The sequence below is a fragment of the Aulostomus chinensis genome, chromosome 19 (genome assembly GCF_037954235.1).
Source record: "Aulostomus chinensis isolate RoL2024-O1b breed Wild chromosome 19, RoL_Achi_v1.0, whole genome shotgun sequence".
Classification (NCBI taxonomy): domain Eukaryota; kingdom Metazoa; phylum Chordata; class Actinopteri; order Syngnathiformes; family Aulostomidae; genus Aulostomus; species Aulostomus chinensis.
The window spans coordinates 1,520,918-1,539,584 of record NC_141338.1 but is presented as its reverse complement, the minus strand read 5'-3'; the positions used below and the strand labels follow the sequence as shown (position 1 = coordinate 1,539,584).

The window sequence follows — 18,667 nt, the reverse complement described above, 5'->3', positions numbered from 1 at the left end:
TAATTAAACACAATAATCTTGACTGGTTACTAAATACTTTAACTTGTTGGAGTATTAATACTCTAAATGTCCTGCCTCTGATGACGCTCGACGCTCCTCAGCGTTAAACCCTGAGAGCAGAAACTTCCCGGGACCTAAAAAGAGGACAGCAGCAGGTCGGCTGGTTGACATGGTTTTATTTTGTCTTCAGACTTCGACACATTCATCCTCACATTCATCTCAAACTAAAGCACTTGATGCGTTTGGGGGTTAACAATTACAACCTCATGACAAAATGACAGATTAGATTTGTTTATTTCTGGAATTAAACGGCAGCGTTTTACCCTCTCGGTGCTCAAACATCCTGCTACACAAACTGCAAAATTAATGTAGCCTATCAAAAATAGGAGCTCTTGTTTCCGTTTGTTAAAACTTTTATACCAATGATTCCAAAAATAACTCTTCAATATTAAAAACGAAACAGAACACGCGTTTGATACAATCTCTATGCATACAGCTCATCTCCTGCATCTGGACAAAGCAGGCCGAGACGCCGGGATGAGACGGAGACTCCGCCCACCCGACGTCGGTGCACGCTAACGTGGAAGTACTGCACAGGTACAGAACGCTGGATTCCTTTTTTTTTAGGGGGAATTTATCAACCGCTGGATCTCGGTTCTGGTACCAGGAATCTGGCGGTTCTCTTGTAGCTTGAATGATGTGAAAGACAAGAAGCTGGTGATGTCAAAAACCCACTATTACTGTACAATCAAGGTGAAGAAACCGCTCCAACACCTGCACCGAGCAGGTCGCCGCCACCGTCGCGAGGTTTCTGACCAATAAGGGTTCACCTTCTCACTGAGAGGAACAACGCGCTCTCACGTCTGCACGCTGGATTAGCAGCCGCATCCATTAAAGTCTCGCTTCACCTTGCGAGAACTCACTGCTGTGGTTTTTCCCACCTGCGTTACTTCTTTGCGACTCTTGACTGCAGGAGGAGCCAACAACCAACACCTCCACCGTGAACGAGCACGGACAAGCCAGAGTGAGTCAGCTCACCGTAGCGCAGAACCACAAGTGTTCTCGCTGGTTCCGCTCACCGGTCCAAGTGTCATCACTGATCACAGGTCTGGAATAAGGGGAGAGTTTAGCTGCTGTTAGCATCAGTCTCCGTTAGCTTCTAGCTAAACACACGGGGCTGGTTCTCCCTGCATCCTGGAGTCACTAAGAAGTGATGGAGGAGGAAAGAACATCTCCATGAGCTCAAGACTGCGACTAGTGAGTACTTGCAAGGTAAAATACACCTTTTGGGTGCAGTGTTACTTTCATGAATCAGGGGCTCAGTGTGGTGGTCAGACTCACTGATCCAGGGTCTGATGGAGGATTAAAACTTATGCTAGTAACGAATAAATAAATTAGACACGACTCATTTGCAGAGTTAAAAACGAAACATTCTCATGTCCTCATCACTCGCTGGACAACTTCTCACGCTCGCACGTTGCATGATGGGACGAGGTGCCACGTAGCAATCTGAGGAATTAAATACGCTCCTGATCAAATCCTTCAATCGGCTGATGTTGGCGAGCTCCACAGACTTCCTGTGTGCTGTGGTTGAAAGCCAGCGAGGGCGTAGAACCTCCACAGGAAATGAGACTTCTTTTAAAAATGGCCGACTGCTTCTGGGTGGAGGTTGAACAGTAGCACCAACTCATCTTCCTCACCGCTGGCATCCTGAGTACTGCAGTCAGGCTCCATCATCACATCATTCACTACAGCCATGTTGAAGTGTGGCCACCACGTCCAGGCGAGAGGTGGTCATCGAGAGTCTGAGGGAACATTCAGTGAGGTGCTCCCAGCAGGAGCCTGGAAGGCAGAGCGGAGGGAACGCTTGTATTTGGTCGTGTCGTCGTCTTCCTCGTTTACGGTTTGGCTTTTTGTATTAAAGCAGCTTTGGTGAGCATGAAACACACAAACATCTCTTCAGCTTCGACCCTCCACCATCTTCCACCTGCAGCCGGAGTGGAAACCTTCTGCCGCCGTCTGATTGTCCGCTCGTCCTGGCTGCATCATCAGCTGCCGCGTTAGAGCATCACGCCACAACCGGCAGCTACTCTGTCGCAGCCCAACCGCCCTTTAGTGATTCAGTCCCCTGACTTGGAGTGTGTCACGGTCGGCCTTAGATGGTGTGTGTGATGTAGAAGACAAACTCCATGTCCATGGCAGCCTGCGGGACGCTGGCGCTACCTCCATGGATGACGGGGATCAAGGCGCTGTCCAGCTCATTCATGTAGCGCTGTGGGAGGAGTCTGCCTCCAGACCCCGCCTGGTACTCCACCTGAGGGCACACAGAGACGGGTGATAGCCCTAAACAACAGCAGGTGCAACCGTGTGGGTGGGGCTACAGCATCAGGAGCACATTACCATGTCGGCCTGCGTGGAGACACGAAGGGACAGCAAGTTGATGCCGCTGGAGGTGAGAACGGCCAGATGGCGAGTCAGAGCGCTGCAGGCCGCCAAAGCTATCTCCTTCTGGAACACGGCGCAGGACGGCAGCACTGACGCCAGGCTGCTGTCAGGACTCTTCAGCTGGTAGAAGACCTGGAGGGATGGGGAGGTTAGACTGCTGGACGCCACAATCCTAAACCAACCCGTGTTTGAGCTGACTGGGATGCGAGGGAGGGGAACTGGGAACCAGTGAGGGAATGAAGGGTGGAACTTGATCCTCACCTCAGTGCATCTGATGACGCGTCCGTCCGACTCAAACTCAGCGTCCTGCTGCATCCTCACGCTGCAGACGCCATCCAGAGGCCTCTCATCCACGCCACTCGTCCTGCTGCAGGTTAGTAACGATGAAAAAGGATTGAGACGCAGAAAATCATCAAACTGCAAAAGATTTTAAGACTCCACCATCCACCAGTCTGGTGTTACTGGTGGATCTGATGTAGAACTGAACCTCCACCATCCACCGGTCTGGTGTTACTGGTGGATCTGATGTAGAACTGAACCTCCACCATCCACCAGTCTGGTGTTTACTGGTGGATCTGATGTAGAACTGAACCTCCACCATCCACCAGTCTGGTGTTTACTGGTGGATCTGATGTAGAACTGAACCTCCACCATCCACCGGTCTGGTGTTACTGGTGGATCTGATGTAGAACTGAACCTCCACCATCCACCGGTCTGGTGTTACTGGTGGATCTGATGTAGACCTGAACCTCCACCATCCACCGGTCTGGTGTTACTGGTGGATCTGATGTAGAACTGAACCTCCACCATCCACCGGTCTGGTGTTTACTGGTGGATCGGATGTAGAACTGAACCTCCACCATCCACCAGTCTGGTGTTTACTGGTGGATCGGATGTAGAACTGAACCTCCACCATCCACCGGTCTGCTGTTTACTGGTGGATCTGATGTAGAACTGAACCTCCACCATCCACCAGTCTGGTGTTTACTGGTGGATCTGATGTAGAACTGAACCTCCACCATCCACCGGTCTGGTGTTACTGGTGGATCTGATGTAGAACTGAACCCGAAAACGAGGGAACCGGACGATCAACAGCGATCGTGTAGTCATTAAGCTTTTTGTACAATCAGCACCAAAACTATCAACAATATCTTGAGGCGTTTTTGTCCTTTTCCATAAAGACTGAACGTAAAAATCACCTGAGAGGGAAGTGAAGTGTACGGCTCAATGAAGTTGTTATGGAGTCAGAGTCAAAATACATGTAAAAGTCTTGAGGATCAACAATCAACAAACTGCATCTTTTCTTTCGTTGTATCTTCAATTGCAGCTACCTACTGGACATCTCGTGCTCTCAACCAAACGAAGGGGTAAACAGGATTGTCATGTGGAGTCTCAGTGCGGCGTGCAGCAGCGACATTACCCAGTGTTTACAGGTGAGCTCCAGTTCACCCAGCGCACGCTGACATTCTCCCGCACGTCTCCTCCGTCAGCTCGGCCACAAGGGATGTGGAAGTCAGTCTGCTCTCTCAGGGCGGTCCGCAGCGCCTCCATGGTCTCCGGCGGGATCTGCACCATCAGCCCGTCTGACACAAACAAACCCTAGTCAGACAACAGCAGGGGATTTGATCCTGTAGCTTACAGGTCAGTTCCAGTGTTTGAACCTTCTACAATGCTGGACTTGGCGATGAAACCAGAAGAAGCTTTCAGCGCTCCATTAAACACCACAAAGCTGGCCCCAGTCACTGAGAAACACACACACACACACACACACACACACACACACACACACACACAGTGAGTAACAACAACAACTGTGACTGTGATGCTAATCTGCTGCTTCTCGGCAGCTCTCACCTGTGCGGGTTTTCCCCGGCATGCTGTTAGCTTGCGTCTGGTAGCTTCCATCCTCATTCTGGAAACACACCAGGTGCGAGTCGGCCTCGGAGCTGAAACTGGCCCCGATGCTGATGACGTGCTCGTTGGAAGCATTGACCACCTTCTGCATCTGTAAGACATGGATGAACCCAACAGCAGCGGTCACTACGTCCTTCAGCGCAGGTGAGGAGACGCACCTGCGTTCCAGCTTCTCAACAGTCAACGCATGTGGAATCTCACCTCGTTGAAGCTACACTTGGGAATGTCGATGTAGCTGTGGCCCATCTCCATGTGGATCCTCAGACCCTCCACCCCTGACAGGCTGTACTGGTAGTTCCTCAGGTCCTGTGGGGAAACAGTCCTCAGGTACTGAACCATGACGGCAGACGTTTGAAAATTAGCAACCGTTAGCCAGCACTGTTAATGAGACGCTTTGCTCGCCAACTTTAGGGTTCCTAAAAGTGAAATGAATCCTTTGCCAAACCCGCGTAGGAACCCAGACACGCTGCTATTGTTTGGCTGGAGTGCAGCTACAAAGGCCGCTACCTGGGCGCTCTTAGCCAGCGCAACCAAGTGGTTCCAAGGTGTTGTGGATCGACTTCTGTTCAAAAGAAGCGTGTGTTCTTACCGCCAGTAAATTCATGATCGTGTGTCCAGTCTCTCGATACACCGAGTCCCGAAAACGGACACTAACCAGTGGAGTGGGATATACTGAAGGAGGGAAGAAAAGAACTGTTACCACTTCCCAAAGCTGAACACCTGGATATCATTCATCGGTCTCCATTTGCAAATTCAACTTTTAAGAGGCTTCAGTGGGATCATTTCTGACATTGTAAAGCACACAGACAGGAAGTCAGAGGCTCATCTTCCTCCATGGATCGTTTCGGGCTCCAAATGGACGAAACATTTGTTCTGTGAGAACAACGAGTCAGTCAGAACACGCGTGTACCGGCGACAGCAACGTTTCTATCAGAGGTTCAACAAAGTATTGATACTGCGATATATCACAGTACTGGTGCCAACTACTGAGGTACAAGTTGTACAGCAGCCAATTCACGCTGTCACCATTTTAACAAGTTGTTTCATGTGTGTGTGTGTGTGTGTGTGTCAGAGGCTCTGATTAAAGATGCAGCACTTTGTTGGACATGGCCCTGTCTTTGACTTGTCTCGTGATGCTCGTTAATCACAGCGTGTCTGCTGAGTGACAGCATCATGATTGGGAGCTCTTTAACTTGTCCACACTTCACACTTCTGCTTCTGAAATGACGATTAATTCAATCAACTCAGTGTTGCAGCTCTAATCTATTCAGCTCCTCGCTCGCTGCGGCGGGGACGGCGGGACGCTACCTACCGCTGTACTCAGCCCCGAGCCGCAGCAGCAGCCGGAGAGGAAAGACTTTGGCCCAGGGCACTTCCAGTTTCTGGATCAGCAGGCCACACAGGAAGGGCTGAGGGGGGAGCGCAAGGCCCTCCAGAGGCTGACAGGTGGGAGAGAAGAACAGCATCCCGGCGTGATCCTTACTGCCCAGGAAACTGCTGGTGAACGTCACGTTGTCCAGCTCCTCCAAGAACTTGCCTGTAACAGACCACAGTGACCTGGTGCTCCCGGCGTTTCCTCTCTAAAGAACAACAAGTGGCCTGAACGTGTCGACTACCTCGCTGGGCGTCCTGGTAAATGTTGAGACAGAATGTGAAGAGGTCCCTCGGCAGAGTTTTCTCTTCTGGCAGACACTCCACCAGAAACACCAGCTCCCTCTGCCCCAGAGCCTGCAGCCCGTTAGAGCCGAAACACCAGCACTGCCGCCCCGAGTCTGACCCAAACACACACAAGTCAGGACCCCCGCCATCTTGATCCAATACAACCATAGAACGCATGAGGATTAATCAGATTTCACCCACATGTAACCAGTTTGACATTGACCAGCAGGTTGGCATTGAGGACAAACGTCAGAGGGCGTGGCCCCCCCTCCTCTAATAGGTGCCGGATCTGACAAGGGGCGGGGCTTTCCTCAACCAGGACGTCTAGAAACAGACACAGCACAGAAAATTACGAACACCAAGAATACAGAGCACTGCTGATGTCCCCAAGCTGCTGACGCACCTGAGGATGGAGCCGGACGGCGTCAGCTGTGTATGAAGGAGGGGCTCTGTTTCTAACAGGCTGCATCTCTGACATGTTTCAGGACAAACGATGAATTATTCAACTGTGCTGCCTCTGTATTGAAGACCCAGGGAAGGGAATCTGAGTGCTGCTTGTTTCTGAATATCTCACTGATTCTGGTGGACAGAATCCCTCTGTGTTCACATTAGCACGTAGCACTAAACATGAAAGATCAGGCGCCCCGGAGAATTAGTCCAGCTCATCTGGCTACTACAGGTTAGCGCTCTGCTAATGAATGTAGACAAACACATTTACAATAAAAGGTTCAGTTCTGATTGTGGATCCAATCGTTCATCCCAGTTGAAGCTTCGGAGCAAACTGCGTCTAGCGTGGTTCTTCTAAAGCTCTGTGAATGTTATCAGAGCAAAGGAATCCCATGGCGGAGGGAAACGGGTCTCACTCCATTCTACAAATAAAATACAAGGAAAACATCTCTTGGCAGTACAGTGAATCACATGACCGATGGGGGGATGAACAGCCTGAGAAGGCTTCTCACTGGATGCAAAGTTTGTACGATTCGTCAAAACGTTTTACCAGCAGACAGAAGACAGAGATGTTGGTGTCAAAATAATGATAGGGATTTTTTTAAGCATAAAAACCCAAAGAGGCAGGAATGAAGTTCTCATTTCACAGGGCTTTTAAAGCAGCAAGCGTGGGCTCCCGGACTGTGGTGACTTTGTGCCCCCACTGGTCAAAAGGATGAAGACTGCATTTCCCATCAACACCCATACCCAGAGGCGTTCCTGGCTCCAGAGGACAGAGCACAGGCATGTGGACGTGAGGTAGGACGGCATCACAGTTATTCAGTTTGATGTTCAGGATGCTGGCAGCAGGGCTGTACAACTCCACTGGGACCCACGTAGCAAACGTAGCGACGCCAGCAAGCCTTTAACTATTTTTACTTTACATGTGCTATTAAACTGCAAGTAACAGCTGGGCGCCTGTCACTCAACAATCCTCTATGATGAACTCGCTGCAGTGCTGGTGGAGGCTGCGCTGCTCATCAGGAGCAATGAGGTGTGCAAAGTCCTGCTCAAGGGCACTTCAGTCCCCGGAGAAACGGGAGATTTATCAGCTTGGACCCAAAACATTGCGTTTGTCGTCCTCTGGTTTGAAAAGGAGGCTCCGACCTCATTACAAGTCCATTATGTTGTTCTCTCCATTTCCAGGACTTTTTGCCGCTCGCTGCTCTCAATGCTTGGAATCCTGGGGATCTTTGCATATCGAGCCTAAAAGGTTTTCAAGTTGCAGATACAGGCTGTAAACAACTTCCTCTCCAACAGACGCTCCTGTCCTACAGGGCCGTGTGGGGAGGTGAGTGGGCCAGGCGGCTGCCATGCTGACATTTTCCCCCTCATTTCTACTACAAACGTGGCCTCGTTTGATTGAACCATCGTTCACAGCAGCAAATTCTTCCCTTGATAGGTGGCCAGTCCACTTGCTGAGCCGAGCTTTTACAGTCACCACACAGAAGCAGTCGATCTGCTGATGGTGTCGTTTGTCTGTGCCGGACTAACACAGAGGCATCAGTATTACACCCACGAGGCCAAATTCAATGTTTTACAAAGAATTTATACAAAATAACAGAACAAGAGCCGCGACGTCACAGAGACTCCAAATCACAAACGCACCTCCTGTGTCATCCTCCCCGGTGGCGATGAGCAGAGGAGGAAGCTCGTCCTCGTTGTCAGACAGCAGGCTGGGAGTCCTCCTGACTGCACAGCTGATTCTGGACAGCAGGCTGTAATGCCAGGGTCCAGACACCAGGGGTTGAACCACCTCTACAGCCCCAGAGGTCTCAGGGGTCAGCGAGGTGCCGACTCCTACCTCTGACCCTGCTGGGCCAGGCTGAAATGGAAGGAGCGAATTATTATAATTACAAAAATATTTGATTAGTTATCAAATCCTTACTGTGATGAATACTTTTTAAACATGTTTACTTTCACCACTTAGCCATTTCAAAAGGACGATACTGAAAATTTACTACGTTTTTTGGGTCAAAGTCATTAATGGGGAAAAAAAAAAATCAGCAACTGCAACAAGGCAGCAGAGCGAAACAGTTGGCGAGCGGCGAGTACAAAGTGCTGATTTGCGAGGTTCGACAGGATCCTGACGATGACAGACGAGTCTGACAGAAATCTCACCAGGCGTGAGTATTTGCAGCGGGACGATGTGAGTGACACTCGGGGGAGGCGGGCACGGCGTAGCTCAGCGTCACCTCAACGGTTACAATGACAAACTGCGGTTTGTGTCTGTGCATTTCCAGATTTGGGCGACTAAAACACCACAGATGATGACAGCTTGAGGGACACTGCACATCTGGGTGACAGAGGTACGTACAGACGGAGCAAAGCCATGTGATGTCACACCAGGACAATGGCGAGCTGAAAGCTGTCTCAGGTGTGTAGAGGAACACACACTCACTGCAATATTTGCGAAGGTAAAACTGAAGCTGGCAGTGGGGGTGGCATGACATCGATGTGCTAGCATTAGCGGAAAAACAACGCTGGTTTAGAAATGAACCAGAATTATCCATTAAAAAAGGTTTTTATCTTTTCTTTTCCAGACGATCTCTTCCAGGGCATCAGATTTACTGCGATACACGATATATACTGCAACTTCATCAAATAAATACTGAAAAAATATACACCCATTCACGGAAGGTTTGATGAGGCGTGATTAGCCATGCAACAGCCACTTGGTGCAAGACAATCAATCTGATGGCTTCTTACTGTTGTTTGGTCTGGACTGACACTGAAGTCCTGGGAGCTCCGGTGGCTGGTCACCGACAGCTTGGTTGTGTCCGCCACCTCTCCGTTGGGCAGGATGCCATCAGCGAACCACACACGCTTCTGTTCCCGAGGACAAGCTGGCAGACAACAGCGGTAAAATGAAGTCTTTCCAAAAGAACAGTTCAGGAAACAAGCGAGCAACAGACTCTGAATGCTACAGGCGAGCGGTCATACTGTCGTTGCTGGGGTGTTTGAGAACGGACACGGGCACCATGACGGTCGGTGGAGGAGAGTTGAGAGTGCCGGCTGCACGGGCCTGCTGCAGAGGAGGGATGGTGCTGCAGTACTCAGATGGGATGTTGGGGTTTGGGCTGGGACCCGTAGGACTCATCATCCGCTCCAAGGCCTGAGCTACAAGGAGAACCACATCACAAAGGTGCAATAATTTTAGCACAAACTTCACGTCTAATGACAACGAGAGGACGCCACGTCCACCTCCGCCACGCCAGCTCAGCCCTCCCATGAGGAAGAAAGACAGAACTATTTGTCACAAAGTCAAGCTGATCAGCCCCAAAACTGAATAAGTTCTTCTTAGGAAACATAGTTTTAGGGCTGGGAACCGCTCATGGCGGGTTACCACGAGGATACTTGATACGATAGAACTGAGGTCGAACTTCATATTGTGAGGCAACGCAAGAAAACCAACCAACAACAAAGTGGAGAGGCGCAGTCTGCAGTTCCAATCCAAGTCTGATTGTGATTCTGACACCAGAGGTCTTCCTCTCCCAATTGTCATCACTCCCGCTCTTGTTGCTGGTTTTATATTCAAGGTTACATCATAAAGCTGAAGCCAAACACACAGCACTTCTCATCATTAAGAACTAAGAAAATACACAAACGCTTTCAATCTAAATGCGTTCCAGGGCCTTTTTATTTGGACTGCATTGATCCAGGATGTGTGTTATGGTCCTGCCCAGACTATGAACGGGATTCTGAATCTGTAGGAGGATCAGCCCCATCACTGCGATAGCAACATGGCGGTAACACCGGTATCGGCCAATGGTCCGACATGTCTGGGTGAAGTCTGTTGGTGGTCATTTATAACGAACCGTTAGTGACGCGGCAAACAAGGGACGGATTCTGTCTACAGGCAGATGCGGTACATGGGAAATACACAAGAGCATCACCTTGGCAGCCCGGGCCGGTATAGGAATGGCCGAAAGTCACCAACTGTGGGAGAAAATTAATCCAACGGCTGAAACCCTTCGTGTGTGTGTGTGTGTGTGTGCGCGCTGCTTTAGAAGCCTACCACACACTGCTGCGGGAGAGGAAATAGAGCAACATGAGTGTTTACTTCCTGAAAGCTAATCATGACTCCCAGATATGCTGATGTAGCACTTCTCTCCATGTATTGATTAAGCGTCATAGATCCTCATTGATCTGGTATGAAACGAGCCACAGCAGGACGACGACCAGTGGAAAAGCCTGACCAGTACCCAGACCCTGGCTACCAGAGAGACCCTGCTACCAGGAGAGCTGCTTCACCTTGCATTTGTTTCTCCTTGTTCTGGAAATAAAGGATGACACGGCATAAAAAGTCGTCCAGCATGATTAGTTCAAGCACAAACGATTCAAGGCGGAAGCACGAGTGACCACGTTTTATCCACCCACTCAGATTTCTGTTAAACACCAAGTCAACACGGACCTTTGCATCATATGACTCGACTATAAATACAGCAAACAACAACATAACAAAAGTCTTATTGAGAGGCGGGAAGCATCTTACCTCCTCATCATCTTCCCCTCTGCTCAAACTCCGACTAATTCTTTGCCTTTCTTTGCCTTTAGCCACTCCCATCACAGCTTTGCTCGCTTATTTCCTCAAGTCTTTGCTTTAATGTTTGCGGAGAGCTTCGCATGCAGCTCGCCAAACGACTATGAGAGACGGATAGCAGAAAGAGGGAAAGAGGGGTGACGGAGAGGAGAGAGGGACCGCGTCACGCTGCTCCAGCAGCCGCCAGCCACACAGAGTGGATCACCTCCTTTTTCTTAATTTAGCCAGAGTGCGTGAGCATCACATGTCTGCTGCGTTAGGCGGGCCCTCTGCCACACACACAATCAAGGACGAAAGCTAGTGTCCTGCTATAACTCTCCCCCTCTCCAACCCCCCCACCCGCCTGCCTCGCTCCGCGTCCCCGCTGCAGTCGTCTTGACTAAAAGGTGCATCCCTGCCTTTCATCATCACAAGAAGAAACAAAGATGAATTTTATCAACGGTAAAACAGCAGCGTGCTTTTAATTAAAGATGAGTCTTTAATTTTCAGAGGGACATCTGCAGCACATCTGCATTTCCCACTTTAAATATTCAGAAACCGCACCACGAAAAACGTTGTTGTGAGGTTCTGAAGTTTTAATGAAAACTGGAGCGGTCAGTGTATTCTGAGAATCAAAGATGACTCATGGGTTTGGAGGACGGAACAAAAAACCTCATGAATATATTCATCACCACAGAGGAGCGGCGGGCGGTGCGTAGAAAACCATCATCCCACAAGAGATGTGATTTTAGGGGACACTTGGGGGGGTGGGGGTGCAGGGAAGAGGTGTGTTTATAGTCCAACAGGAAGTTATCACGCCAGGGGTGAAGTACATTTGTTGTCCAACAGGAAGTTATCACGCCAGGGGTGAAGTACATTTGTAGTCCAACAGGAAGTTATCATGCCAGGGGTGAAGTACATTTGTAGTCCAACAGGAAGTGGTCATCTCCGTGGTTCCTCCATCAGCAGCCAAAGGGATTGTTCCATGTGATTTTGGATGGTTTCGTTCACCAAGATCATCTTCACTAATGAACCCCTCTGATGATGCCCGAGGCCCAAGCGCAAATGTTAGCAGTGCTAAGCTAACGTTAGCCTATGAAGGAACCACACCAGGGTCACATGACTTCAAGGGCACCACGACTGAGCTTGACACTTCCTCTTTTCAGCCTGATGACATTTGTAGTCTCCTTCAGTCACTTCTTAGCGACCACCATTCTTAGGACATAAAAATGCTCTCACATTCATGGGTGAAGTATTCAATAACCACATGAACGTGATAGCATCGTGCTTCTCCTTCTCTCTAGTAAATTGTCCGTACTCTTAGCGAGTCTTTAGTTCGTTGAATGTTCGTTTGGTTTCTGCATCGGTCGTTTCTCTTGCTTGTGGGTCTGAGACATAATTCTGTTCCACTGTATTTTGATTTAATGGGAATGATGGGGATGACAACTACAACCCTGACAGTCGCAGCTGTTACGTAGATGGATCGTACCATTCTAAAAACAACATGGACAGGAGCCCTGAAAATAATTTCGAACTTGCACCAACCAATCAGAAGGGAACAGTTTTATACAGTTTCAGGGGCTGATCAACCACTTTTAACTGATAAAACGCTGCTGGAAAGAGTCCAGATTCTTCACGCTCTCGTGATGTGAATCACGGCGAATGACTGCACTCCTGACAGAGACCCAACGCTGCTGGTGCATATTTTCCATTCAGGATACTGACACTTTTATACAGTTACAGGAATTATGGAAAGGGGGATTTCTTTTTTTCCCCCCCTGAAGAATCAGGCTTACCTCTGTGTAAGCTATCAAAGCAGATGACACACACTCGAGCCTCTTTCTCCAGATATTTCAGCTTACACTTCCTGTTGCAGCACACAGCACAGTACACCTGCCAGAGCAGAGAGAGGACACCAATGACCAGACAACAAGCCACAAAGAAGCTTCCATGAACAACAAATCCAGACGAAGAAGAACTGCAGCGGAGCAATTCACAGTAGGCGGTGGCATCTACGCCGCTCCGGTCGCTCTGTGAACAATAACACATCCCAAACAGCCTTCTTAACGCCGTTTTAATCACTGGGCCTAAAGGTCTTAATTCCAGCTTCAGGACACAGGGCTCAGGGATCTAAACAGGAGCTGGAAAAAGAACTGCTGACTCATGCTCTGCGCTTCCTCTGTTCTATATTTATTACTGCGACTTAATCTGTTTCTGACACACTCAGACCTCACTTTTGTTCATCACAGGTCCAGGAGGAAAACAGTCTCAAGAAGGATTCCTGCAGTTACATAATTAGTAGTCGCTTATTTGATATTTACACAGTCGTTTTTAGACACACGAAAGCAGGTCCTGTCCCACATTACTACCTCCGCCAAGGAGGTCACGTTAACTGAGGTTTTCAACTGTCACGAGTACACTAAAACATGAGGGCAATTTTCACCAAACTAGGTGGAGGGGCGGAGCCAAGGCCAAGGAAGAACCCACGGCATCCTGAGGCAGGTGAGTGACAACGCCACCAGGTGGCAACATGAAATGTTTTTCTATCCTCCCCCAGGTGGGTCAACCAGATTCATCTCACATTTGGCCCTCGATTTAAAACACTTCAACCAAAAAGTGTATTCCACCTTTCAAATACTCTCTTGTCGGTGAACTGAGCTCACAAAGAATGACGACGACGAGCTAACAACACCAAACTGTCCCAAAATGTCTGGTATAATCCGGGGCTTCTTATCCAGCCGAATGATCGCTAACCCAAGAAACACTTGAGATGAAAGCTGTAAATCACTTTGGCTTCAGACGTGGTTGTTGCTCGCTGTCTGTCTCCATTAGCTTCAAGCTAAATATACCTGGCTGACTCCTTCTGCATCCTGGAGTCTCAAGGAGTAATGCAGGAGGGAAAAACACAACTTTGTGAGATCAAAACAACTACTTATGGGTCCCTGGAAGGCAAAATACACTTTCTGGGAGAAGAACTGCTTCGAGATCTACAAAAACCTAAGGCAGGTGCCACATCTTTATTTAAAGGGTCACATTTAATTGAAAGTGTGGAACTATGCCAGTTCCAGTCATAATCAGTCGCTGTCACAGTGCCAAGAGAAGTCTGTCTGGATCTCAAACATCTTAGTTTGGAGTTATTAAGTGGTCTTGCTACTTATAACTTGCCAGAGACAAATCAAAGGGTTCAACACGATCCAACATTCCATCTGTAGGACGGATTCTACCGTGCAACTCACCTTCCCACAGGCTCGACAGTGATGCCGCCGCTTGGTGAAAGTGAACCTCTGGTAACAGTTCATACAGTTTGGAGCTTCGGAGTCGGGCACCCAAGCCGGCTGCCTGGTTCCCAGCTCCTCTGCTCCCTCTCTGTTCCAGCCCACTGGCCTGGCGCCGTCTGTGGGCGGCTCCCCAGGGTACGGTGGGGGCTCCGAGAGTTCATCATACCCCACACTGTAGTCTGGAGGCTCCTGAGTGGTGTATACGGGACTCATGTTGGAATGTTCTTCAGTGAGACTGGGGCTTGTGTGTGACATCTCCTCATCCTCTGCTGTGTTTGGCTCTCCTGGGGAACCAGTGGGCACCTGAGCTGACTCCTCCCCCTCTTCCCCTGAAGGTGGAGGTCTTGCAGTTTGGCAGTGAAGCTGTTTAGGTCTTGCACCTCCATAGGAGGGTTGTTCGGAACTAGAGCTATACTGGGACTGGAAAGAGTTGCTAGTTAAAGACTGGTTCCCCCCAGAGGAGAGTTCTGAATCTGGTCTGCTGGACTCCTGTGAGGGAGCCGTTGAGTTTAAACGTCCTTCTACAGACACACACATTGCTCTGTCACTTTCTGGAGAGGCGAGGCCCTCTAGATCCTCCTGTCTAGGCCGACCACAGCTCCTTAGCTCTTCCCCAGCAAGCCGGCCCTCCAAGGCCCCGTTTAAACCAGAGAGACCCCCTGGCTGGTTACAGTCCCCTGAGCCGCTGCAGTAGGAGACCCCTCCGCCCTGCTCAGCCTCTGTGTGAGCCTGCAGGAACGCATCCAGCTCCTCATCTGTGACCAGCATCTCAGCCTGGTCACTCTCAGGCAAATACTCAAAACCAAACTCAGGAGGATCAACTGGGCTGTGTTCAGGGCGGTCAGAGGACGGGGGGTCTGCAGGAGGGGCAGCAGTAGGTTCAAGAGAGAGACGCTGCCCCTCTGGTGACTGCCGGCCCTCTGCAAGTTGCAGAGACGCTGATACTCCAGAGTTTACAGGTTCCTCTGAACCAAACTGGTCCTCCCTGTCCTCTGCAACGGCCAGGGACTCAGGCTCTGTGCCCTCCGGTGCATCATCAGCTTGCACCGTAGCTTGTTTTGGCTTCACCAGAGCTCCACACATGGACACAGCTATGGGCAGGCATGACAGCCCCACTGGTTCGCAGTCTGATGACCCTGATTTTAAAGACCCTCCCTCACCTTTGTCCAAGTGTTCTTGAGATTCGTCCTCTTTGTCCTTTGAGGGAATTTCTGTAATGAGATTAGCAGGCAAGGTGCCCTCTTGTGTACAGGGAGCTTCGTCTGCTTGGTTCATACACGTCGCCTCCTCCTCGTCCTCCTCCTCAGCGCTCCTTGAAAGTGAGACATCTGTGGACTCACAGCCAGTCTCCATGGCTGCAGGGAGGATAACGTCCAGCAGGCTCAGCGAGCCAGAGTAACTGCCAACCTGCTCCAGAGACTCTAGAAACACCGGTTTGTCCTTCCCAGCAGACGCTTCTTCTTCACTTGAGTCTTTAGTGTCGGGGTTTTGGCTTCCTTGCTTGTCAAGATGCACATTCACCACAGGGCTGTCAAAGTCCACCAGCAGCTCCTCCTCCTCCATTTGCTTCTCCACCGCGTCCAGCTCGCTGAAAGCATCGTGGCTACCGGCTCTGACCAGGATGGCGGAGCTTGTGTCGTTCACGAGGTCACAGACTGGCTTCAGAGCTCGATCGGGGCAAGCAGGGGCGGAGTTTGTAGCCGGCCTGCGATCCACAGAGGAGAGAAGGTCGACGCCAGTGAGAGGCTGACCTTTGACCTCTCTGTCCTCAGTACAGCGGTGTTGACTGGCGGAATTGTCAGGACAGCTGGTGGCGGAACCATAATGAAGAGAGCTGAGGTCAGGAAGGTTTGGTGGGACAGCGGACGCCTCCGAGGACAAACACTGGGAGCCCAGCGTGGAGAAGGGGTACGCTGACGAGTTGAGGAAAACTGACTTGCATTCATGTTCGTCTGTAACCAAAGAGCACACAGCAAGTTACACGCACGTGAAAATACCACCCCCATGAAAAGAATTTTGAGATATAATTCTTCTGACATTTCTAAGAGGAGCAGCGTGGTAGATTTGGAGGAATGGTTTCGCAACGATGGAATCAGTTACTCTCACAGCTTCATTTCCCAGTAAACTATTGCACCATGTCATCAGCTCATCTGTGTATCCGGCAGCTGAGTCCTGGCCAGTGAATGAGCTGGGAGGCGGGGTTTCATGATTTTAATAATCTTACCGGTACTGAGCTCAAAGTCATCAAGGAGTTTGTCCAGATCACACACAGCTGCCTTGAAGAAGCTGTCCATGATGGGCTACGGCAGAGAGCCCTCGGTCCCCTCTGAAATCCTGCAAACAGAACCAAGATCTAAGGCCCACCTACCGGCAGTGCAGGTGAACTTTTGAATCACTTTAGGCAGGTAAGCTGTCACTCAGAACCACAGTTCAGAAGCTAAACTTCAATCTTTTACTGCATATTTAACTACGGCGTGTATTTATTGTACTTTGCCCCCTGCTGATGATAGAAGACAGTTTTCTGCCCAGAATTCTGCGTGGAAATATTGACCTTTCAGCATGAGAACTGACTAGAGATCATTTTAGGGTAAATATAATTTTTTATGAGTGTCTTGATCTAAAATGTAAGGTTGCAAAGAGGGCCAGTGAAAGATAAACGCAGGTTTATTTCACTGACAATGAATCATGCAAAAGTCAATCAAATTATGTCCCATAGTAAAAAGAAAGAGCTGGAATAGAGCGTAACACCTTCCCTTTGATTGACATCATGTCTGAGCAGCGTTATCACCTGACCACAGGTGACAGAATGGGACATGGACAGAAGTGTGACACCCCCCCCCCACACACACACACACACACATAGACACAGACACAAACCAATATGAACTGTCGTGGATGTAAAGAAGATTACGTTGTAATATGCAGGAAGCTGAAACCACACAAAATCAATATCACATGAACTATGAAAGGAGAGGGCAAAGGTTGGAAGTCCTCCCATGAACCAAGCCGAGCTGTGGGTTCTTCCACCTGACGATGGTCGCCAGCACTCGCGGAGGCTTCCTGGGCTGTGTTGTTAACCTTTATCAAAGTAGCCAACACGGTTGACAGGCGTCTCGGCAGCGAGCTAACCAGCAAAACAAACCGCTGCCATTAGCGGGTAACGTTAGCAAGTCCAACATTTCACCATAATTAACCCCCATGACACACGTTTAAAATACACTGCTGGCAGCTTCTGGCCGTTTAGAGCTGGTCGGCCTCGGCTACAACCATGTTCGTAGTCACCTGGAGGGACCGTGACAAAGGTAAGCAGGTGTAGCTGAAGTTAGCAGACTAGCTAATGAGGCTAGCTAGCTAGCCTAACCCATGGTTCACCTGGTTTGTTCCCGAATTCCTTACCAGCACTCTTTCACTCCATAACTCCGACGCCGTCCTCAGCAGAAAACCCAACCGCCGCCTCGACACGGGGACAGACGTCGTCGCCGGGGTTGTTCCATTGCGAGCCGGGGCCGTCAGAGTTCGGGAAGCTAGCCACTCGGTTAATTTTATTGGAGATGTGTAAATTCTGCACTCAGGCGGCCATCTTGAACAGACAGCCGGGAGGTCACAGGAGCAGCCAGCCCGCCGTCACATTTAGACTTGGAGCTACTTTTGATCCCGTGGGAAGTTGAAGCATCCAGCAGCAGCAGACACGCATTAAAGTACATATACTCACAAGACACTGATGGAAAAAAATACACTCTTTACATTTAAGATTATACATAAAGAAAGCTAAAAAAAAAATGGAACAAACAGACAAAATATGGGACCTCTTGAAGAGAAAAAGATCTGTGCTACAATCTTTAGGTGCATGAGTGCGTTTCACCTCCACAGAACTGATGTTTTCACACTGTAATCTCAATATTAGCAGCAGATCTACTCTGACAGACCGCTGCATTAATCTGAGAGGAGTAAAACCAGCAGTATGAGAGAGGATGAGCCCTTTTAGTTTACATGGAAGTTTTCTAATGGGATGTACCTGCTGTTATGAAGTAATGTATCTCTGCTGATTTATTTCAATTCAATTTAAGCCATCAGCAACTGACCTTTTCACACTCAGAGTGCAGACACATTCAACTGCACTTTATAATATCAACAGACGGAGCTGATTTCACTTTCAGAGTCAAATCTGTACATTTCTTAAGATATTTAATCTGCATGGTTTACCATGTCATATATTGTGATCTCCATGATGCACTTGAAGGCACTGCCAGCAGGTGCAGTTGAGCTACTGCGTATGGCAGTAATGAGACTGCTGAGGTGGGGGCCCCCCTGGAGCAGTTATGGGCCCATGTAGGCTTCATGCACACCGGCCCTGTTTTAATTG

At 49.5% G+C, this 18,667-nt stretch overlaps 1 protein-coding gene across 1 annotated transcript; it reads right to left on the bottom strand.

Annotated features, from left to right (window-relative positions):
• Nucleotides 1-139: 139 nt before the first annotated feature.
• Nucleotides 140-18,013, bottom strand: zfyve16 (zinc finger, FYVE domain containing 16). Its single transcript, XM_086188169.1, has 18 exons — nucleotides 17,701-18,013; nucleotides 16,529-16,638; nucleotides 14,263-16,256; nucleotides 12,823-12,919; nucleotides 9,448-9,624; nucleotides 9,214-9,350; nucleotides 8,113-8,329; nucleotides 6,220-6,342; nucleotides 5,976-6,131; nucleotides 5,672-5,896; nucleotides 4,949-5,031; nucleotides 4,561-4,665; nucleotides 4,300-4,450; nucleotides 4,107-4,187; nucleotides 3,866-4,028; nucleotides 2,707-2,812; nucleotides 2,401-2,577; nucleotides 140-2,314 (listed from the first exon to the last, which is right to left on the bottom strand). The coding sequence occupies exons 2-18, from the start codon at nucleotides 16,596-16,598 to the stop codon at nucleotides 2,156-2,158; spliced, it is 4,221 nt and encodes a 1,406-aa protein (XP_086044295.1). The 5' UTR covers nucleotides 16,599-16,638; nucleotides 17,701-18,013; the 3' UTR covers nucleotides 140-2,155.
• Between the last annotated feature and the right edge of the window lie 654 nt (nucleotides 18,014-18,667).

Excerpts from the sequence above, each read along its gene's own strand:
- zfyve16 (XM_086188169.1), bottom strand. The coding sequence starts at position 16,598 with ATGGACAGCTTCTTCAAGGCAGCTGTGTGTGATCTGGACAAACTCCTT. Across the intron at positions 6,132-6,219 it reads CAATGTCAAACTGGTTACAT|ACTCGGGGCGGCAGTGCTGG; the intron begins GTGGGTGAAATC and ends TGTTTGGGTCAG. Across the intron at positions 4,029-4,106 it reads CAAGTCCAGCATTGTAGAAG|ACGGGCTGATGGTGCAGATC; the intron begins GTTCAAACACTG and ends TGTTTGTGTCAG.